This window comes from Rhyacophila brunnea, unplaced genomic scaffold, assembly GCF_057557595.1.
Source record: "Rhyacophila brunnea isolate RB1 unplaced genomic scaffold, BYU_Rbru_1.0 scaffold_8, whole genome shotgun sequence".
NCBI lineage: Eukaryota > Metazoa > Arthropoda > Insecta > Trichoptera > Rhyacophilidae > Rhyacophila > Rhyacophila brunnea.
The window spans coordinates 8,015,808-8,040,459 of NW_028233350.1; the positions used below are offsets into that span (position 1 = coordinate 8,015,808).

Sequence of the window (24,652 nt, forward strand, 5' to 3'; positions counted from 1 at the left end):
AATAGGATCATAATATGGGCCTCCACAGAGTGGAGGTTTGTATTAACAGATTTTGTTTTTTACGAGAAATGGATGTCAGCCACTTGCTCAACCTATTAGGTCCATACCCTGACAGACACAAATTGAAAAACAATATGTGTACTTGCCAGACCCAGGATTCAAACCCGGGACCCACGGCATTATAGTTCAACGCTTAAGCCGCGCGGCCACCGTGGGTGTTTATTCGTATCACCATTCTCAAAATCACTCGTATCCCAGAAGGTAGGTCAAAGAGATTCATGTTCACTTACGAACATGAGAAATGTCTCTATGTTAACCGCTGTCATAATTAAAATATAAACATTAAAATTACATTAAAATATAAACTTGAAGATATATTTAATCAAATAATTTGAGGTTATTATTAACTTCACACAGTTAAATTATTTTTCAACAGGTGTGCTGTGATTTCTTGAATTAAATGTTATTTTCTCACCTGGAAAATCACTAAAGAACTGCCTTAGATGTTATGTCAAAATTTTCTGAACCCACCTATCTTGACTCCCAGTTCTCATTATGCCGAGTATTGTTTCATTGGTGTCTTCAGCCAGATGACCGACTGCACCTTCATCCTCATCGAAGGCCATCCTGTTGCCGAGTCGGACAAAGTCATCGTTGCCTCCAGGACTGCTAGAAGTCTTTTTCTTTGTTTTAGGTCGAGCGGTAAGAGCGCTGGATGGCTTTCCCAGATCTGTCAATCTGAAATATTATTCTAAATATTAATACGTGCAGCGTTGGGTTTGCAATTCATGTAATAATTACTATATACAGTACATTCTCAGTAATCGGCTGCTCGATTATCCGACAACTACTATAATCCTCCATTATTTTTACTAGTTGAAAGCACAAAATCAAGCTCTATAATTCGCCGGTATTCGATTGTCAAATTCAGTAGTCCGCTGCATACAACTACACAACGTAGATGAGAAGAGTTTATTTTGGAAACTTCTCCTTCGAAAAACATACGTTCAATCGCGAAGAAAGTAATGTACCAGGGAGGAAAGTGCCCAAGGGCCGCATCACAATTATGCCGTGCTCCAATGCAACCGGGACACACAAACTGAAGCTTTTGGTCATAGGGAAAGCCAGGAGTCCTAAGCCATTCAAGAATATCTGCCTCACTGAACAACTGGTTGAGTCAAGTGATTTACTGTTTAATATCTAGTTAATAAACTTAGTTTATAAATATGTATAATTTAGTAAATACTTCATTTTGATTATAAATAAAACCGTAATTTGCTAGTACAAATTTCTCAAAACATTTTTACGAAATACCTGAAACACTTGTCTGGTTTTTCAGGTGGCGGGTTAGTGAGAAAGTACTGTAACTGCTTGTCGAACATCAAAATTTTCCTGTAATGTTGAGCCTTTAATGCTTTGATATGAATCAATTATTGCTTATAAACGATCAACACTAACCTATGTTTATGATCATCCCATCTCCCGTAACACAGATCAATTCCACCAACAAAGGCAATGGTCTGATCGATGCAAACAATCTTCTCATGATGGGCCCACAAAAAAACACCAGCTTTGGCGTGATCTGGATGGCGAATGACCTGTTCAATAGAAATAATAAATTTGAAATACCGCAGTACCTAACATATACCTATAAGAAAAAATATTTTTGTCAAGTGCATTCTGGGTAATGTGATTTACCAATTATGCCACAGGTGCAATACTAACCATGGTTAAGAACTATGCGTTGATGCTATAGGTATAATAATTTTTCCGGTAAAATAAGGTCCGACAATATTCTTCAAAAATAATGTTATCTGTTAAGAGAGTACATAAGTGAAACGGCAAATAATTTTCAACACTATGTGGAACGAAATTTTGCGGCGCGTTGCCATTCGGAGAGGGATAGTCGACCTGTTCGCACGTTAATTTCTTTTCCAATGGAGTCGGATAAAAATATTCTTAAATCGTGTTAAGATGACTAAAAAACGTTCCGCATGTACTTGAAAAAGAAAACATGTCAATGAATATACTATTATTATTACGAATATAATAATAAACATAACATAAAAAGGATGCATGTTGAACTTTTATGATAAATTATATTTCGTTCGGCTTGTGTGATTTGCGACCGCGACCCGCAATCCGCGCATCGCCTAGTCACGATCTTTTCAGACCATGACTCAGCTGAGGTATAGCCTTAAGTGTAAACCTTCACTCTCTATGAGTTTCCTGATTACATCTACTTTTAGAGATAATGGAACGTAAACATTGCATTATTGCACATTATGAGTAGAGCGATGGGTAGTTAGGGGTCAAGGTTGTGAAGAGGGACCGATGGTCAGAGCAGGAAGAGGGAGAGGTTGGGAGGGAAGAGTCCTCGTATAGGTAATTATTAGCTAAAAATGTAGCCGAACATATTCATGATAACATGGGTAAATTAATGAATTTCAATTTTACTTACTTTGATATTGGCAAAGTTGAGTTGTGATTTGCTGTAGTAACTGTTAATTCCGAGAGCCATCTCGATTTCTTTATAAAGCAAGACAAATACTTTAACCCCTTGGGCCTGTGAAAATTTGAAAGTATACACCTGAGTTTCAGATAATACAAGTAAGAAATATAAAAGTGGGAAAGTTCAGTGTTTTTGGTTTGAAGGAAGTTACAAGAAATGGTTTTACATAGATAAATATAAAAAAAATACAATTTTCAAAAATAATTACCGCTTTTCTCTTCAGGATTTGATCAAGCCGCCAGTAATCACTGGTGGCGGGACGTTTCAAATGAATTTCGGGACTAAGCCACCAGTCGGTAATGAAGATCTCTTCTTTGGCCCCCTCCAAGCAGTCGGCAACTGCACTCAAGTAGCCAGCGCCGTCCACAAACGAACAAGCTTTTGTAGCGGTTCTGATTGGGGCATACGAGTGATGTGGGTTAGGAGAGGTAAAATCACGACCTAAAAACAAAATGCGTTGTGTCAATGACTTTTTGAAGATATGAAATAGGAAACAGAAGTTATCAATCATTTACCTAGCAATTGTTACAATTAATCAAACTATATTAATATTTTTTTAATGTACAATTATTAGCAATATGCACTCTTATGATAATGTAGGTAGGGGTTTATTTTTCAACCATATACAATATACAATTCTTGAAGGTCAATAGAAAATCTAGATGGCCGAAACTAGGATGACTGGACTAGGCAACAGGAGATTTATTTTAATGATGCTGTGCCAACGTAATTGGAAGCGGCGGCAGTGAATCATAGCAGCGTCAATAATGATGAATAATGTGCTGTATTATTTAGACGGATACGTAAGCCGAATAGGACAAGAATGCTAATACAATATGCACCCGTATTGCAAAGTAGGCAGACTTTATTTTTCAACCGCATTCATTTCTAATTCTGTGTTTGTGAACGAATGAAGTTTATTTTAGTAGACCTAGGTATGGCTACGAGCATAGCCCCCACATCCTGAAACAGACCTCCAGGCTAGAATATTTGGCAAGCCCCCTACCTATCGCTAAGATTAAAGGCAATGTGACGCTATAAAAGCATTTTCCAAATGGTAATTGAGGTAAAATTATGGGTAAGTGTTATTTTAGCAATTTTATTTTTGAAACCATCTACAGTACACTCTATATTACGATTATCCGACAACTACTATAATCCGCCGTTATTTTTACTAGTTGAAAGCACAAAATCAAGCTTTATAATTTGCTGGTATTCGATTGTCAAATTGAGTAGTCCGCCGCGTACAAGTATACAACGCAGATGAGACATGTTTATTTTGGAAACTTCTCCTTCGTAAAACGTACATTGCAAAAAAAGTAATGTACCAGGGAGGAAGGTGCCCAAGGACCGCATCACAATTATGCAGTGCTCCAATGCAACCGGGACACACAAACTGAAGCTTTTGGTCAAAAGGAAAGCCAGGAATCCTAAGGCATTCAAGAATATCTGCCTCACTGAACAACTGATTTACAACAAGTGATTTACTGTTTAATATTTAGTTAATAAACTTAGTTTAAAAATATGTATAATTTAGTAAATATGTCTTGATTTTGATTATAAATAAAACTGTAATTTGCTAGTACAAATTTCTCAAAAAAACTATTTTTATGAAATACCTGTTTTAATTTTTACCATATTTTGTATGGATGTGTCACGCCGAATGTGCGAAATTGAATATTACATGAAATGGGCAAAATTTTGCCTAAATCATGAAAAATGCAAGCCCGTCGCCTTATTCATGAATTAGACAAAATATCTGAAGAGTGCGTGCATTCGGCAGTAATTTTTCTGCCTACTTCATGTATTGGACAAATTAGATAGTAGCGCTACGGTGGTATTTTTTGCAACTAAACTAAATGTATCAAATGCTCAGGCATTGGTCAAAATGTACATATATTATCTATGGTCAAAATAGATGATCGCGCTCCGGTAGTATTTTTTGCAACTAATCAAACTAAACAAATGTGTCAAATGTCATTGATTATAATATAAAAATATACCAATCCTACAATGACGTTCATATAGAATTTTATTGAAAAGTATTTTCGCGATTTGATTCGTGCTTGGGTATCAAACTTGCAATGGTCGATTGAATGTTTGTGATAGTTTGTTGACACTTGATAGCTAACCTCAAAATGGACATTCAGTTGAATAATTTAATTCAGAATTACAAAACCTAACCTAACCTAATAATAATAATAATATATTATGTCCAATTATAACTAATAAAACCATCCGTATTAAATTTACTTTTTCTTCTGTCATATTGACAGTTCAAGAATTCCATACCCTGGCGAATTCATGTACTCAGCAGAAAATTTACCTAATTTATGAATAAGGCGACAGGTTTGACTATTACATGAATTAGCTAAAATTTTGCCCATTTCATGTAATAGTTAATTTTGCACATTCGGTGTAACATATGCACTATAATCCGCCGCTTGGACACTTGTCTGGTTTTTGGGGTGGCGGATTACTGAGAGAGTACTGTACTAGAATTATGGACTTGTCGAGTATCGACATACAATATTCAAAAATTGTATCGCATTACCTACCACATATTTTAAAATGTTAATATTCTTGAAGTAAAATAGCGCCGATTTCTTTTACAGTTAGAACAAATTTTTAATGTGCGTTTATCTCACATATTTGGTCGACCCGTCACATCGGGCCCCTTCTATGCTCAGGCCACCAGGCCAGAGCCCTGTGTGTTTTTATATTTCAGATGCTACATCCACTAATAAGGACTGAATAAAAAATTAAAACTTACTTGTAGAGTTTGCTATTTCGTTTAGATGCGTTCTCCATTCCTTGCTTTTTCTCTTCGTCCATAGTCTGATGACCATTTGTCTGCTCAAATTCAATATTTGTAATCCATTACCCATGCCCGATGAATACATTCCACTTGAAACTTCAAATCTGAAAAAAAAATCGAGAGCTATTATGGCACTGGGCACTAATTGCGAAATGTTATATTGTTTGGTTATAGCGCTATAAAAAAAAAGTATGAAAGGAATTGTTCATTACCCCTGATCAAACAACATGACAGACTTGATCAATCCATCTCTAGGCCTGATGTAACCGAAGCAGGTGTCCTTCAAAAAGAACCAACGTTCCCGCCATTTTCCGCATGAAATCGAACTACAGAAGTAATTACATCTGAAACATAAACAATTAATCATATTAATATTATGTACATACATTGGTAGTGATTCAAAATTGATTAAACAATTTTTAATTTAGAAATGTTTAATCAATATTACAAACAGCAATGCTGCTTGTTGAAGAGTAGGTGCAGTCAAAGGTGACCCAATCGAAGGAGCAGGATTTAAAATTATAGCTATTCTCGTTCTGTTACAAGTTAGAAGACACCTGTTATCTACATAGAGAGATACAAAATTAATCATAAGTGTCCTACAGTTCGGTAACTCATAAATATTGTGCAAATTTATTACAAAATTTTGTGTTCATGTTACGAACAAGTAGTAGGATTTTTAAAACGTGAGACAAGATTTTTAATACTCTAATTTAAAAATTTAAAGAAACTTGGTTATTGATAAACCAATACAATTTTAGTTAGTAACCATTTCAACTGTCACATTGACATTTATGTCATAATGCAGTAAGGACTAAATATCTCTGAAATAGTCAAGAAACCAGAAGTGTAAGACAATACATTGTAAATTGATATTAAGGTGCTTTTATATGATTAGTTTTGCTGTCCGGTCAGTCTCCATTTCAGTCGAACTGTCAGTTAAACTGACGTATAAATGCAAAACTGAAACCGAAACGGAGACAAGACAGGATGGGTTTTTCATAAGTTATCGTATCCGTTTTTAGAGTTGCCAGTTAAATTAACGTGTAAATTACTATGTTGTCGTATGTTTCATACTACTTTTTTAATATTATTATTTCTTCAAATATAGGTACTGTATTATACTAATTGATATGTTTAGAAAGTTATTATAAAAATTATATTTATTTTTAGTGAATAAAAATATGTAAATATACATCGCCGTTTCCGAACTGAACTGTCAACTGAGACTGAACGGATAACTAAACTAATCATCTAAATACACTGCCGTTTTACAACTGAACGGACCAAAACGGAAACCTCAAATGAACGGGGAATAGAACTGACGTCTAAAATCATTACTGAGGGGATATCAGAAAAACAGAAAATTTTTAATTAATTATTTTATAGGTAATTAATTGACAACCATTCATTATGTTCATTTATTTTTAGTCTTACTCCGTATTTCGCTTTGTATAATAAAAGTAGTGTGTTATTTCTTTTAACAATCAAGTCAACCAAAAATAATAATATAATTTAGAAAAACTTCAGAAACATACATACTTATTAGAACTTATCCTAGAAAAATACCTTGATAGAGTTCACATCTTTCACTACCAAGGTGAGTGCTCTCATCCTTCAAACTACAAATCCTTCAATGACTTATGCAAATTAATCCTAACAAATCGTCGGCGTAGATGTCAAGGGAGCCAAGCCACAAATTTGGCAAAAATGAGTAAAGTACACAAAAGCATTTTAAAATCATCAAAGATGCAGTGGTCAATGGATTTAAGCCACACAACTCTTTTGACTACCACACACACGTGTCCCAACTGTACATTTCAATATTCAGTGGTCAAGAGATGTAACACACATAACTTCTAAGATACTATTTTTTTTAGTAATTTGTTCAAAATAATAAAAAGATAACACCACAAAGTATAATTCTATGTTCAAAGTTCCACCGTTATATCGTTATAAACAAAAAAGTTCAATACAAAAATGTTACTTTTTTTGTCACACAAAATCTTTGCGCGCCTGTTTCTCAGTATTATGATTTTGTGGACTGGCTCCCTTGACATTTACGGCGACGAAATACGTTAACAATTCTACCAATGGAAGGGCAATGAGCTTTGTGAAAAATATGATTTTAATCCCATTCAGTCAAACTATTATTTTAGGATTTTCTCTAATAGTTACATTTCAGAGGTTTTTCAAAATTCTGTGTTTTCATTAATAAGACGTAAAACGTAACGTTCTTAAATTGTGTGTATATTTGGTATTCAATAAAAAAAAATGATTTAATAAATGAAAAAATTTTATGTTTACAACACTTACTACATAACATATAATAACCAAATAAACAGAATTGAAAAAAACACCGATAGAAATGACTGTCATTGCTTAAGACATGTTCAACAGACAAGTTGAGTTTCATGAACCGTGAAATTATCAAATGGAGACTGGCCATTAGGCGTTGCCAAATAATATTTTCAATCAACAGACAGCAGAAAAAAACAGCATGTAACTATGAGCAGAACCAGACAAACAGTCAAGGTCACCCAACTATCAATCAATATATTACTTTGATATGAAAAAAAAAAACTATACAATCTGTTTGTAGTTAGTTAGGTAATACTGATAGTGGTCTATAAAATATGTGTAATAACTAAATAAGTTTATTTGTTTTATTGTTGAGATCTTGTAACAAAAATAATTACAAGATAAAAAGAACTTTTTATATACCACGTTTTTAAATTTTCTTTTGAATCATAGAAACTTGACAATTCTATGTATTAATAAAAACTTTTGGTACTGTTCGGTTATACGGAATACAGCGGAAAACGCATTTAAAAAATACCCGATATACTGGATTATTTGTTAGTTTGGGTTAATTAGGGTAGGTTAGGTTTGGTTAGGTTAACCTAACAAATAATCCAGTTTATCGGCTATTTTCAAAATGTGTTTTCCGCTGTATTCCGTATAACCGAACAGTACCAAACTTTTTATTGTAATTGATAGAAATACTGAATAAATATAGAATACTGAAATGCCGTTTTGACATTTCATATTGATTTCCATAGTAACGCACGTATATATTAATAATTTAGTTGCTAGGACCCCCTTAGCAACCAACAATAATAACTTTCCATACAAAACAGAATTAACTGAAAATGAATTCAATTCTGCTTAAAAATGGCTAAAAGTATTAAAAGAATGCATTGTCGTCGTGTTCTGATAATATATTCGAAAAGTTTCAAATGTCTAGCTAGTCGGAAAGATAGTAAAAAAATCTTCAATCGTCCTATACAAATCTTGGACAAACAAGAAAAAATTCATACTAGACACACAAGAAAAATCTGTACCGGATAAACAAGAATACGAGCTAATAAAAACGTGGTAAAATATATACTTAGGTAACAAAAATGTCGAGAAAAGCAGTGCGGATTGTCCGGTTTGCGGATTATCTGTGCATGAATTTAATTTGAAAAAAATCAAAATACTGGATGCGATACATGGAGTAACTATGATAATTGCGATACAATAGTAATTATCAATCGCATCAGTCACAATACGATACTGACTTCTGTTGACACTTTATTAGAGTAGATCGACCAATGGCAATTCGAATATAACGATATAATGGCTCTTACAGAAATTCAAACTGATATTAAAAAATCATTTAAAGATTCCTGCAAACAAAACAAAATCACAGATTTTCTAAATAAATAATGAGTATTAAACAAGTTAAAATAATTGTCTGCTTTAGAAATGTATAATAATATGTAGTACACCCGATCCTCACCGCTGTAAATATTTAATGACACTGACGCCGAAGCACGCGGCGTGTCTCTCGTATCGAACCCGAAGTGACTGACTAGTGGCGCCATGTATGTACGTATGTATGCTGGGCGGCATCTGGTAACAACATAATGTAGTCAACAGTGGCGTGCGGTCCATTGTAATGCAATTTTTGATAAATATATTCATACATACGTATTTTTATACTTTTTAGTTTTTTTAAACCGTGTTAAAGCAAAAAAATAAGTAAGTAATAAGTGTAAATAAAAGATAATAAGAAATAATCGGTAATTTTTGTAAAACGTGTTATTTCGAAACCGTGCAAAAAGTGGATCGGGTGTATTTTAAAAATAAAAAACCATAGTTCAGATTATCCGTGTTTTTCGTTTATCCGTGCCACCTCTCCCCATCATTATCCTGGATAATCGGGAGTCTACTGTATATGATTGGGATTCAATGTGTTGATGATGAATAAAATTACTGGTAGTGGTTGTTGGAGTGGGTTGTGCTTTGCGTCTTTATTACTGAATAGATAATGTACAAACATGTGCAACAGTTAAACAGTGTAAGGTACAACGGGGTGAGAGAATGTTCAGTTTGAGGCACGATGAGAGACTCAATACCCAATCAATTGCGATCCACAATTTATTGACATTTATAGACATATAGTACGTTGAAATGAACATTTAATAAATTCAATAAATTTTATTGAATACGCAGTAATTGGATATTACGCAGACTGTAGATGAAAATGAATATTATAATTGAGGTCAGCGATTTTATTGAGTTTGCAATAATTGGATACTGGCTGACTGTAGGTGAAAATGGATATTCAATAAGTTAAGGTCGGCTATTTATTGACGTATATGATAATTGGATACTGCGCTGACTATAGATTGAGGTCAGCTCCTATATCGCAGACCTATGCTGACAATAAAACCGTCATACGCACAGTCGTTGCATACGGGTGCGAGTCATGGACACTAAATATGAAAACTGCTGAAATGGTGGACTGCTTTGAGAGAAAGATCCTAAGGGGGATATACGGACCCATGAATGATGGTGGGGTGTGGAGAATTAGGTACAACACGGAACTATACGGCTTATACCAAGATTCAAAACTCCAGAGGCTAAACTGGGCAGGCCATGTCCAGCGCATGCTTGAGTCACGGATACCGAAGAAGATCCTTGAAGGAAACCCAGGGGGGAAAAGGCCAGTGGGAAAGCCACGCACACGATGGGGTGACAACATTACAAAAGATGCCAACCAGCTGCTAAAAATCATGAACTGGAAAAGACGTGCGGAGGACCGTTCCGGCTGGAGGACGGTGGTGGAGGAGGCCAGGGCTCAACTTGAGCTGTAGCGCCATCGAAGGAGAAGAAGAATATGCTGACAATGCTTGGGTTGTTCATTCCCACATATGAAATAAAACTGACAAAAGGTAACTAAGGCTAATTGATTAAAATAGCAAATTTCATACTGATATTGCCTGCATCTATCAATCCATAAATTGTTCATGTAAAAATTATTGTGTTATTAATAATTACAATAAGAACATGCTTTGACTATTTTGAACAAAAAATATGTTTAACTTGTACCGTAACAAACGCATTCACAATATAATACAATTTTACTGCAGTTATATGTTACTGTGAAAGAAGAGATTATCATTATAGATATGTAGGCAGCCAAATACACTGATCTATCATTATTTAGAATATTTATTGAACATTAAATGGCAAAGAATAGTGTGTGGTACTTAAATTATAATAAAGCGTCGAAATGAATTGACAAAAACTATGCTTATGAAAAAGTATTTATAGCTGCCATAATGCACCAATGTACAGAATATAAATTTTTCTATGGATACAGATTAAACTACATTATAAACATTGCAAAATCGCCATCAAGTATTATAATAAGAAAATATACCATCATAAATCGTCCGGTGTTCGAATTTAATTCATGTCCACCATGTATTGTATTATTGATTAATTTAATAAAATGAAAAACATTTTCAACTGAAAATGTCCATCTGAGGCGGACAAAATTGGTCCAGATTTATTTATTAAAAGTGTTAAAAACATTTAGCTAATGTGTACCCATCTGCAGAAATACTAAGCCAGACTATCAACAGATGACATTAATTAAATTAATTGTTCATTTCTTAGTAACCGCAATTATTTGAAATAATGTCGCAAGGTAGGTAACAATATAAAAGAGTAAAAAAAACTTAATAATATTTGGCTGAATAGATAATGATTATGTACTTAATATAAAGTTAAGATGAAGAAAAAAAAAGTCTTTCGACTCATAAGACTATAATACCCAAACCGATTCTATTTTTTACCATTAAAAAATGAGCTAGTCATTTTTTAGTAATAAAAATAAATGATTTATTTTTCAAATGAATCACTTAGAATAATCTACCTATTTTTTTTGTATAAATATACACTGATAAGCAATTGATTTCTCGTGTTTTGTAGATAAAAAGTACTTCAACTGCATTAAGCATTACAGAGTAGAACTAGAGTTAATTGCTATAATTTATGTAATTAGCGCCAAATGTAATCTTTTATGTCAATACACCCATTTATCATGTCACAAAAAATAATGAACAGTGTGATAACTGATAACAAAACCCAGTGCATAATGATAATAATTTCGTGTACACACCGAGCATTATATGCTATTTTGTATTTCAAAGTATTGATAAGAAAAATTCTGACCTTCAGCGTATGATTTTTTTACCAAGATTTTATATTACAAATTGTATTGCTTGTGTTACGAATGCATTTTTATTTATTATCTATTGTCGATTGTATAATATTACAAACAGATACAATCCTGAAACCAATTAAGAAGGGTAAGACAATTAGCATGGTCATATTTGGGGGAACTGACACCTGAAATATTGTTTTAATTAAAGCATTAAAATTTGAATGATGCAGACTGTCCGAACCAGTAGCGAAAGGTGGAGGTAGGCTGTTAAGATCCGCCATATATTTATTTTCCGACCATGTCCGATCCTAATAGGATCATATGGGCCTCCGCAGAGTAGAGGTTTATATTAACAGATTTCTGTTTTTAAGAGAAATGGATGTCAGCCACTTGCTCAACCTATTAGGTCCATACTATGACTCATACACAAATTGAAAAATAATATGTGTACTTGCCAGAATCAGGATTCGAACCTGGAACCCACAGCGCTATAGAACGACGCTTAAGCCACGCGGCCATCGTGGGTGGGTGCGTATATAGTTCACATTAAACATTGTCAGTCATACGTATTTGTTTTTATTGAACTAATACTACAATTTACAAATTCCAAAAATCAATTAAGCCCTGCCCTAACCAAACCATAACAAAATTGTGCACATTTTTTCATTCATACTTATTAGTTTTCGTGGAATTAGAAATACATATTACACATGATGTTGGTTATTAAGATGGAACATGTTTTACTAATGATCTCCGATGCAAAAGCAGTACGATAAATTGACGTAGAATAACTATAGACGTGCAGCCCGCCCACGGCCCGCGCCCCGATTACTTACGTGCGCCGATTATTTTCATTTTACGTTCAGTAGCCTACATTCTGTGCGACGTATTGTCCGTCTGTTATTATTACTTCTTTTGTTTTATTATTGTAATTACAAAATTTTCAGAAAAGTAAAATTGTTTGAATCCTTTGGATTCGGTTACTTTGACGAATAAATTTTCTTTCAAATTTAGACAACTACCATTCAGAGAATCAGTAAGCAAAGCATGCTCCATGTTCAATAATTTTAGCCGTCAGGGTTTAAGTAACCATTATCTAAGGGGCCCAGGGGGGCAGAGCCCCACGTGCGAGGCGCAATCATCCGAGGGGCCCTGGGGGGCAAAGCCCCTTTGCGAGGCGCAAAGTGCCGAGTATTTTTTAAAATTCATTAAGCTCTGCCTAAACTAAACTACTATAATAGATATAAAATATTATTCTATCTATAAAATATCCAAAGTTATGTATTATTTAATTGCATAATTTTAGATATTTTATAGATGAGTATTTTTTGACTATGGCTTGGTTTTCGCATGGTTTAATTGAATTTTAAAAATTAACCAACACCATCTGTAAATAAAATTGTAGTCTTATTTCAATAAAAACAAATACGTATGACTGATAAAGTTTAATGTGCACTATTTATGGCGGATCAACAGCCTACCTCCACCCTTCACCACTAGTCCAAAGCACATTTAATTTGACATATTAAACATATTATGTTTACAGAGATTTGTTTAATTTATAACGATCCCAAAACACTACGGCACGAAAAGTTTTCTGTTGATCAGGGATGCAAGAATTGGACTGAAAAGTACAAGCAGCCATAGGTACCTATGGCAAATTCCATAATGCAGTAGCCCACAGCAGTCACATCCTGATTGTCCGGGTAGAGTTGATCCGGCTCTTTTTAAGACCATTCCTTCTTTCCCTTTGGGCCCCAGTTCCGATATGAAAGATAGACTGGATACTTCCAGAAATTTTACCTGTAAGTAATGAAGTTTGTTTTTATTCTTGATTCTGATCAAGAGGAAAAAAATATGAACATGAATACTTCGAAGTTAAATATGTGATTATAAATTATAGATACATAAGTGTTTTTATTATTCTGATCTTTTTTACTATTCCATGAAAAAATATTATTTCATTAAATATGTATATTTATTAATATTTTTGGAATTTGAACAAAGACAAGTAAAGCCAACACATAGAATTATTACCAATATAAATATAATAATGACATTTGGGATAAAGGTGGTTCTCGACTTTCGTACATAATTGGTTCCTGAAATTGTGTATGAATGTTGAATGTACATCAATGTAAAAAAATACACCAAAAAAATTTTGGACAAAGAGAAAATAAATTCATTTGCAGCATCTTTATCTGCACTGGCAGCTTTTCTAATGAATTTATTATTATGTAAAGAATACCTTAGTTTAAATTGGTCAAACCAGCTTTTACTAGCTTGAAATTTCATGTTAGAATCTACTTTTAATCGAGCCTTTCAATCTTCACGCAAACTAAGAACCTTAGCTTGAATAATTGAAAAACTACAAGACTCATCTTTTGATCATCTATTCATGATGATAAAGATCTCTCCATTTCATCTATCATATACCGGTATAAGTTGTACAAACGGCCAATTGAAGCCACAAATTCACTGCTTTCACAACACCTAATTATATCCATCTTGGTCTCGATTATATGTAGAGTTTTTAATATTTTTTTGTCGGCATCAACACTGCAGTTTCTCTGTTTCTCATTCATGTTTATAAATTTATAAGAGTGAAATATTTCGGGGAGCGACTGTATAAAAGTGTACAGTTTTTGCATTATCGACAAAAATCTAAATTTTAAGAGATGTACGAAAGTCAAGAACCGCCTGTATACTAGATGTTGGGAATAAAATGGTTATACCTTTTCATATAAAGTAGATACATGTTTGAATCCTTTTTCACATATAAAAAGGTATTGTATTATGGCACTTGTACTATTTAATACTCAGCACCTCAATTACAGTATTGTTGTACTGTATTGGCAAAATTAAAGCATAACGATGGTCTACTGTCAATACCCCGTATCTGACCTATATGACGAAAATGACTTTTAGATATATTAAAAACAACAAAAATACTGCCCATCGACTGTGAAATTTCCATATCTGTAATTATTTTAACAAAAATGATCCGCCATTTTAGTAGTTTCCCGTATCTGAACATTGCAGGAATAAACCTGAATGGTCCGTATCTTGCCTCTAAGCTGTCAAGCGTGTTGCATGACGTGTGTTGAATTCAGCTTCAAAATTTCACTTTTGAATTATTTAAAAGGTAAAACAGTAAATAATATAACAAATTTGGATGTTTAACTTTATATAATACTAGCTGAAGTACCCGGTTTCGCACAGGGTCACTTCGTGGTTATATTTATCTTAGATATTCAAAAAATAATAAGAGGTAATTATTTTTTTAATATTAAAATATCTGTGTTATACAATATGGCAATATGAAAATAATTCTAATAGGAGTAAAGGTCAAACAAAAGACCACTAAATTAAAATCGAATCCAAAATATGCAAACGTTATTAATGTTATTAATATGTAGTAAAAAAAATCAAAATTGGATGGAACAAACAAACAACAAACTTTGTATTTTATATAAAACTAATTTAGAAACCTTCGCAGGTGTGCCCACAACAACTGACAAAAGCTTCATCGCAATCGGATGAATGGTATAGGAACGCATACGAATAGAAGAAGATAGAATAGAAGAAGAAGATGGTTGTACCAATTCAGGAACCTTCGCGGGTGTTGGCACAATTACTGACGATAGTTTTATTGCAATCCGATGAATGGGATAGGAACGCATACGAATAGAAGAATATAGATTAGAAGAAGAAGATGGTTGTACTAATTCAGAAACCTTTGCGGGTGTTACCACAACAACTGAGGAAGGTTTCATCGCATTCGGATGAATGGTATAGGAACCATATGAATAAAAGAAGATATAATGAAGAAGAAGATGGTTGTACTAATTCAGAAACCTTTGCGGGTGTGCGTACAACAACTGACGAAGGTTTCATCGCAATCGGATGAATGATATAGGAACCATACGAATAAAAGAAGACATAATGAGGAAGAAGAAGAAGAAGATGGTTTTTCTAATTCAGAAACCTTTGCGGGTGTGCGTACAACAACTGACGAAAGTTTTGTGGTAATCGGATGAATGGTATAGGAACCATACGAATAAAAGAAAATAGAATGAAGAAGAAGTAAATGATGATTTTTCTAATTCAGAAACCTTCGCAGGTGTGCATACAACCACTTACTAAAATTTCATCGCAATCGGATGAATGGTATAGGAACACATACGGGACAGACAGGCAGACAGACAGACAGACAGACAAACAGACATTCATTTTTATATATAAGATATAGCCTATACTCTTCGCGAAAGTGCAAGCAATAAGTTGACAAAGTTTTATCGCAATCGGATGAACGGTATGGCAGCGCATAAAATACGAACAAACAAACAAACAAACAAATATTAATTTTTATATATTAGATATATATGTCACATTCTATTAGATGTTATCATTATATTAAGTGTTATGTGTTTTGCTTTACCACTTTTTACGTTACGGGTTATTGGCATGCTATGTAGTTACAACATTTTTGAACTATTAAGTCAGATACAGGATATTAAATATTTAGTTTTAGCTTCCTGACAAATTTGTAAAAAGTCACTTACGGGATATTGACATTAATTAGGCCATCGATAAGTGTGCTTTTAGATTATTATTGCAATTAATTATACCTACTATTCATACCCATTTTTTAACATAATCTTTTATTTATTTATACATTATCACAAATAGAAGTGATAACATGCACTTAGATAGATATTAAACATAATAAAAGTACTATGTATCTTTTAATGTATTATGCCAAACACAATAAATTAATGTATGTAATATAGTACATAGTAGGTTTATTGCTAGAATGGAAAAAATCATACAAATCATTATGCTCATAATAAGTTGGCAGTCCATTTGGTAGAATATTTGTTTCAAATTATTTACTGATTTTTCAAGAATGGATATTATCACTAAGCCAGCCACAAACACGATATTAAACATGCGTTATGATAATAAACTCACCAATTCGTGATGGTTTCTATAAATAGTTATATTGCATAAGTTGTAGAGATAGTCTTCGAGCTGTTTTATTCGTTTTGGCAAATCATCAACAGGGATGAGAACCTCGGGTTTTTTCGGAAATCTAAAATAGAAATAATAAAAATAGATATTAAAATTTGTTTATAAAGTTTTGTGTACAAAGCATATAAGGCAGGGATGGCGAACCTATATAAATATTTTATTTTGAAGAGAAAAAATATCACCTATTAAAAAAATACAAGAGTATTACAAATAAATAATACGAAATATTAAAAAAATAATGACGACACAGCAATGCGTATTTTCTTCGGTTTTTAATAAAATTTTGTGAATAATATTTACCAATCGGCTTAATGCGTCATACACAATATTATTGCACTGACCTCATCAGACGGTGTGAGAAGCCGTGTCGTGAACCTCTGATTTTGATCGATTTACAATACTTGACACCAATCAGGCAATAAAAATGAAAATATTCAATCAACAAACCTGATGAAATTTATTGGCAGTCATTCAAATACGAACAGCTGATTGCTATTTTGTCTCAAACATAATCGCTAAAAAAATGGAAGAAGAAAAGAAGAATATACGAAGGAAGAGTGGTTAAAATGCTTCCACGATCTCTTTGAACATGGAAAAAATTATTCAAAGAATAAAAGATATAGAAAGGCTAGAAACATGGCGAAAGATAGAATCTCAAGAACTCAATTGTAATTTTCCAACTTTCTTAACAGAATTCTTAAAAATATATTTTTTCATTTTTTCCCTATGAAAAACTGCTCGGCACGTCAGACAGTCAAAAAATAATATTTGGAAAATTTTGGCAGGCATATGTAAAAAGGTTCGCCAATCCTGATATAAGGTATTCCGGATCATGACTCTCAAAAGTCTGAAACAATGGTCCAGTTTTGGTTCCAAAATAATTATTTAGTTCTCAGGGTTCGAAACCCACCGCTGTTACAAAGACTCAATGACTTACATTAAATTATCTATAAATCTGTATACCTAATGTTTTCGACATACCATCATCAACCATACAGGCAAATATCATTAAGAGCAGATACATATAAGGATATCAAATATCAGTATTTCAAAACCCGTATCCTAGTATGTTTCGATACTGAAATACCGGTTTTAAAAATCAGACAATATCGATATATTCGGTATTGACAGTGAAAATAAAATGTGTTCAACATAAAACGCTTAACAGGACCGTAATTTTTTATCGGATTACGCGATGTCTGGTTTACTTCTGTTTTTCAGTTCAGTTTTTTCCAATTATTTTACAAATACCGGATTCAATAGGAAATACAAAATACCAGTATTCGGTATTGCAATACCTAGATACAAAGTTTAAGGTATATAAAAATTAAGATTTCACGATATTATTTGCTCTCTGATGGTCAGAATCAGTATTTTGTTTGGTTTAGTGATAATTATTTTTTTTAACTCAAACCATTGTCACGTTTAACTCAAAACTACGATTTTGCAGATGGTGCCTTTCGCCTGAACAGTGACAATATACATAATAATTAAATTTTTACAGTAAGATAATATGATTCTATACCATCATTTACATTTCAATTAGACAATTTTAGTTTCATTCATTATATTGTTATCCCAGGCATTCATGGTATTGCATATCAGATTTTCTCATGTCAAATTAAGTATACAACTTCAATGTTATTTTGCAAGAAACAATGCTTTTTATGATCAATGCCTGATATTTTAAACAGTATAAGAATTTTTAAATAAATATACGGTAAAAGTGATACGAAACTCTGCAGTAACAAGAATATTTTGTTTATTTTTATATATGTTCGTTTGTTGCATAATGCCGATATTTCACTGATTAAAAAAAAAGTTGACTGGTTGGTTATCTTGCATAGATTAAGTCATGCATTTTTAATTACTTTAGGATTACAGGAAAAATTCAATAATATTACAGAATCATTTATTAAATTGGGAATCGTAAAAATATTTTAATCGAAAGATTATCAGTGATCGTTTTACTTATTTTTTAAATAATAAGACTACATTATGCAGTTGTAGACTAAGCGATGTTGTCTTGAAACTGGGTTTTTTCTCTCTTTAAATACGTATACAATTGGTCTAATAGCAATGAATTCAAAACACTGTCAAATGAATGTTAATCCATATTGTTGGCTGTTGAAATATATATTATTTAATTCAATAACAATTGTCATCCATTATCAAAAATGCTGAAGAAAACCTTCACTACGTAAGAAGAGCCTAAGCGATAGCGCCCATAGCATAGGACGTGCGGGGTGCGCGCTCACATTTGCAATTTGGGCGGTGAATCACGAGGAATACAATAGAGTGTACTCAGGATATGACGACCATACGCCACGCGCACCTTATATTTCAATGCACACAGAATCGAGCGCGGCGTCCTTTGACGTCATAGCACGACAATAAAACGAAAATACCATGAGAAAGGGGCGCGAGGGTCACTAATTCACTTGGCGGCAGGAGCGCTGTCAAACAGGCACGCGCTTTTTCTGCATACACATATTTTAATTTATTCTATACCGTGCGCTTACATCTCTTATTGTTATTACAAATAATAACTTACTATGCTAGCACAATGACATCATTGTGAAAATGAATTTTGAGCAGACAAATAAATTACTAAATTTTATAGCTTTGCAAAGAAACACGAAACAAAATGTGATCGGCGCCGCTTTTTACATAGGTGAGAGGTAATGCGCGGCAAGAGGCGTGTGATTAGGGTTATGTATATACGCTTCTCATGCCGACTGCGCCCGCTCGTCTGCTTTGGTGGGCTTTATGCCTAAGTATACAAAAAATGTGTGTCTCAAATTCCTTTCCTTCAGGCAATTTTACACTATCGGGGATGAAGAAGTTTTAATTACTATCTGTATTTACTGTGCACCTTCTATATATTGACATCTACGTCACGGTGCTTTAAGTATTTTGTCACAGCTTTTTGTATGCTGGCGGTATTGCAACAGTTTTAGTACCAGAAACGACCACAATGACGTGTATGTCTTGATATAGAAGCCGGAGTCTAGTTTTGATATTATTTTCTGCATGTTATTTACAATATTTTATCTTACTGGCTCTACAATCCTTTATGGGATCCGGGCCGTCTCATAAGAGGTTTCGTAATGGTTTTATTTAAAGAGAAAACAATGTTGGCCACTTGCTCAACCTATTAGGTTAATGCTATGGGGCCAAACACATATTGCCAGATGGAACTAGATTTGAGACCCATGACTTCATAACCCGACACGTTACAGTTCAACCACAGCGGCTTAGCAACTAAAACCTGCTATGAAAAGAGAGTAATAACATGTAATGTTAATAATAAAAAAGGTAATATGTAATGTATGTAATAAGATTATTACCTTGGCAAGGCCCCAACTCTCTTTTTGATACGATTGGACAATCGTCTAGTAAGCGGAAGAGGCTTTCCATCCAAAGCAGCCTTCTCCACTTCCGTAACATTTACTCTGAAGCTACTTCGGTTCGCTCGGTGCCTCTTGGATGGGAAGGGGATATTTAGACCAGCTCGGAAGACAGTAAGTTGCTGGTGCAAGCTGAGAATATGTTTGTATCTCTTGGCGATTGTCCATTTGAAGTCTCCGTGAGTCAGTAATATTGTATATCTAAAAGATGATGAAACAATTCCATAATTTCTGAACAGTTGATTATTATGTCATATAGTTGGGTACATAAGATTATTTTGTTCAAGGAATTACTGACAAGTCACGAGTGGAGAACTACAAGGTTCTAAGTGTCTGTCCTCAGTGAGACATAAGTAACAAAGAGGCATATTAGAATACTACTTCATTGTTGGGTTTGTTACCTCAAGGATGAACACTTAGAACATTGTTGTATTAGGCTCATGAAGAGTATTTGAAAAGCAAATATGATTGACTGCTAATGTATTAATTTATTACCTAAGAAATTGGGTTATTCCAGCTTAAATGAGTGAATGATTTTTGAAAAAAAAAATTGAGTTTGTGGCAAATATAACGTTCACCATTTTTCGCTGAATTGATAAACAGCAGTGGCGAAGAGTGGAGGTAGGCTGCGGAGATATAGCATAAATTCTTCATTTCTTTTGACCATGTCCGATTCTAACAGGATCATAATATATAGCCTCCACAAAGTGGAGTTTTGTATTAACAGATTTTTGTTTTGTTTTCGAGAAATGGATGTTTAGCCTCTTGCTCAACCTATTATACATACTCTGACGCAAACACAAATTGAAAAACAATATGTGTATTTACCAGACCCAGGATTCAAACCTGGGACCCACGACATTATAGGCCGACGTGTAAGCTACTCGGCAATCATGGATAGCATAAATAGTGCATACTAAATTTTGTCAGTCATACTTATTTGTTTTCATTGAATTCAGAACACAAATTGCAGATGGTGTCGGTTAATTTTTAAAATTAAATTAAACCCTGCCTAACCAAACCAAAATATGGAGATAAAAAATATTCTTCTACCTATAAAATATCTAAAATGATGTAGGTATGATTTAATGGCATAATTTTAAATATTTTTGATATAGACGAATATTTCTTATCTTTTATCTATTGTTACATTTAGGCAGGGTTAGATTGGATTTTAAAAACTAACCAACTACATCTGCGATTTGTATTCTTATTTCAATGAAAACAAATAAGTATGAATGACAACGTTTAGTGTGAATTATTTTGTCTGACGTCCACAACTGATTTCCACCCTCCGTCACTGATATAAACATTTACTTTGGAATAAAGTAAATATAGTAGGAGACGTAGCATCTTTGCTATTGGCCATAGGACTATGTAAGAAGATCCTTGGCCTATTTTTCAAAGCTATGTGCATGTGACATATTGACCACTCCTTCAAGAGATAACATTGTTATGGTATGAATTATTCAAAATCAGTTAAGTACGTTAAGTGGAATGAATGCGAATTTGCAATAATGACTCTTATTAAAATGTAGGTAGAGTATATTTTTCAACCACATTTACAGGACTCTCTCAGTAATCCGTCACTTAGTGAAAGCGGTGAATTATAGTGCATGGGTATATACAAAATATGGTAAAAATGAAAACAGGTATTTTCCAGAAAAATTTTTATTGACGAATTTGTACTAGCAATTTACGGTTTTATTTACAATCAAAAGTTTATTAACTACATATCAAACAGTAAATCACTTGACACAACCCGTTGTTCAGTGAGGCAGATATTCTTGAGTGGTCTAAGATTCCTGGCTTTCCATACGACCAAAAGCTTCAGCTTGTGTCCCGGTTGCATTGGAGCACGGCATAATTGTGATGCAGTCCTTGGACACTTTCCTCCCTGGTGCATTACTGTCTTCGCGATGAACGTATGTTTTACGAAGGAGAAGTTTCCAAAATAAACCCGTCTTTCAGCTTGTGTCCCGGTTGCATTGGAGCACGGCATAATTGTGATGCAGTCCTTGGACACTTTCCTCCCTGGTGCATTACTGTCTTCGCGATGAACGTACGTTTTACGAAGGAGAAGTTTCCAAAATAAACCCGTCTTTCAGCTTGTGTCCCGGTTGCATTGGAGCACGGCATAATTGTGATGCAGTCCTTGGGCACTTTCCTTCCTGGTGCATTACTGTCTTCGCGATGAACGTACGTTTTACGAAGGAGAAGTTTCCAAAATAAACCCGTCTTTCAGCTTGTGTCCCGGTTGCATTGGAGCACGGCATAATTGTGATGCAGTCCTTGGGCACTTTCCTTCCTGGTGCATTACTGTCTTCGCGATGAACGTATGTTTTACGAAGGAGAAGTTTCCAAAATAAACCCGTCTTTCAGCTTGTGTCCCGGTTGCATTGGAGCACGGCATAATTGTGATGCAGTCCTTGGGCACTTTCCTCCCTGGTGCATTACTGTCTTCGCGATGAACGTAAGTTTTACGTAGGAGACGTTTCCAAAATAAACCTGTCTCATCTGCGGTGTATACTATGCGGCGGACTACTGAATTTGATATACAAATACCGGTGAATTAGCCGGTGAGCTTGATTTTGTGCTTTCAACTAGTAAAAATAACGGCGGATTATAGTAGTTGTAGGATAATTGAGCGAAGGATTACTGAGAGTGTACTGTATCTGTATCTCGAAAGAATGAAATTTGTTCGTGGAAGCTCATTTACGAAACCTATTTTATTCTTTACACGCTTGTAACTCAACGTCAAACCTACATGTCATATCTAACAAATTATGACATACAATTTAAGGAGACAATTATTTTGTCATTCTTACGCATTACCCTAATAAACCTTATTAATTCCATTGTCACTATGACTAATACAAAAACATTTAAGTAGGAGTGAAAAGAGTACATCAATTAAATTTAATTGAATGCTATGACCAAGTTACTAAATGTATGTGACACCAAACACCAAACATTTTGACAGCAAGAAGTGACTGGGTACAAATTATTTGGATGTATTAATAAAATCGTAGTTGGATGTATCGATAGAATAAATGATACTTACAAATTGGGGTTCAGTAGGTTTGCTGTCATACTCCTTTCTGTGTCGATTATTTTAACTTGTATTTCCTGGCCCGGTATAAACACTTTTCTATGTACAGATTTAAATTTTAATGGAGTGTTATGAACGGTGTTAAATGGTATTTTTTTGTCATGCTCTGAAATTAAAATGGCAAAATGAAATCCCACAAGAACGTTTATATTATAACTAATGCTGTAAAGGAGGATAATATCGCACCGTGAGTGTAAAACCAAGGCATCTGCAAATTTTTCAATTTTCGAGATTAAATGCAAAACAACTGCAAAAGTCGTGAACTTGATAATGTAAAAGTGAAGTAACTGAAATAACATGCAATATAATGTAGATATAAACCAAATATTATGGTTTTTTTTAGAAACCATATTTCTCCTAACAAAACGAAGATTTCAAACCCTAATATATCCAATATATGTCTCTTGCAGATGCCTTGGTTTTACACTTACAGTGCAATATGATCCTATTTTGTTCTAAGCATTATAGCGCCTGTACACGTGCATGGATTTCCTGGCAGCAATAGTGTGTATTTTAAACTAGCGTGACAATAATTGTTTACACGTAAAAGTGGTAACCGTCTCTCCAATCTCATTCTTCAAGAGTAAACGAGACGCGATGTTGTCATTTTATGGCACTATTTGACAGGCCGTAAAAATCAGTTAACCTCAAAATGAGTCTCTTCGCGGTGCAGTTAATTTTTTTGCCGGCAGGTTTGGCACTATCCTTCTACTGCGCAGGCGCATGAACTTTTTTGATTCATGCATACAATCTTGCAACTGCAGAATAATACATGTACATTTTCTTGTTATGGTCGCAATAATACGTACTGTCAGCAGTAAATCCATGCACGTGTAATCGGGGTATTACACATAATGTACATGTGTTACTGCCAAAAGGTGGTAAGTCTAGAAATCATGTTATGGAGTAATTGCACTTTGAAGTTTGACATGTCCTCTAAAATCAGGCATACCTAATGCTAATTTCTTTATGATGTATGCGCATGTTCAATATGTCGGCTGACCTTGAATTTTTTTTCTAGCATACATATTTATAATATATAGATACATAATCCATTGTTAATTCTAAATACCTAAATTATCAACTTTTGGCAGTAATAAAATTTGTCACTAAATAATTGGGTTTTTAAACTTCTCGATTCCTTCTTTACCATGTCACGAAAAATCATTTTGTCTCAAAGACTGCAGACACCACTAGTGGCCAATACGTAAACATATTGAAACGTCTTGTTTATGTTATTTTAAATCCAACTTTTGCGCTTATT

The 24,652-nt window shown here is 33.9% G+C and overlaps 1 protein-coding gene across 1 annotated transcript in view; it reads right to left on the reverse strand.

The window, feature by feature from the left end:
* The window catches only part of Pld (Phospholipase D), a 53,857-nt gene that overhangs the window by 20,114 nt on the left and 9,091 nt on the right, over nucleotides 1-24,652 (reverse strand). The window contains exons 3-12 of the mRNA XM_085959048.1: nucleotides 23,341-23,494; nucleotides 20,217-20,477; nucleotides 16,807-16,927; nucleotides 13,484-13,635; nucleotides 5,543-5,674; nucleotides 5,286-5,434; nucleotides 2,721-2,953; nucleotides 2,462-2,566; nucleotides 1,459-1,598; nucleotides 532-738 (exon numbers count right to left, since the gene is read on the reverse strand). Coding sequence (XP_085815174.1) covers nucleotides 532-738; nucleotides 1,459-1,598; nucleotides 2,462-2,566; nucleotides 2,721-2,953; nucleotides 5,286-5,434; nucleotides 5,543-5,674; nucleotides 13,484-13,635; nucleotides 16,807-16,927; nucleotides 20,217-20,477; nucleotides 23,341-23,494 — 1,654 coding nt within the window. The remainder of the gene's footprint in view (nucleotides 1-531; nucleotides 739-1,458; nucleotides 1,599-2,461; nucleotides 2,567-2,720; nucleotides 2,954-5,285; nucleotides 5,435-5,542; nucleotides 5,675-13,483; nucleotides 13,636-16,806; nucleotides 16,928-20,216; nucleotides 20,478-23,340; nucleotides 23,495-24,652) is intronic.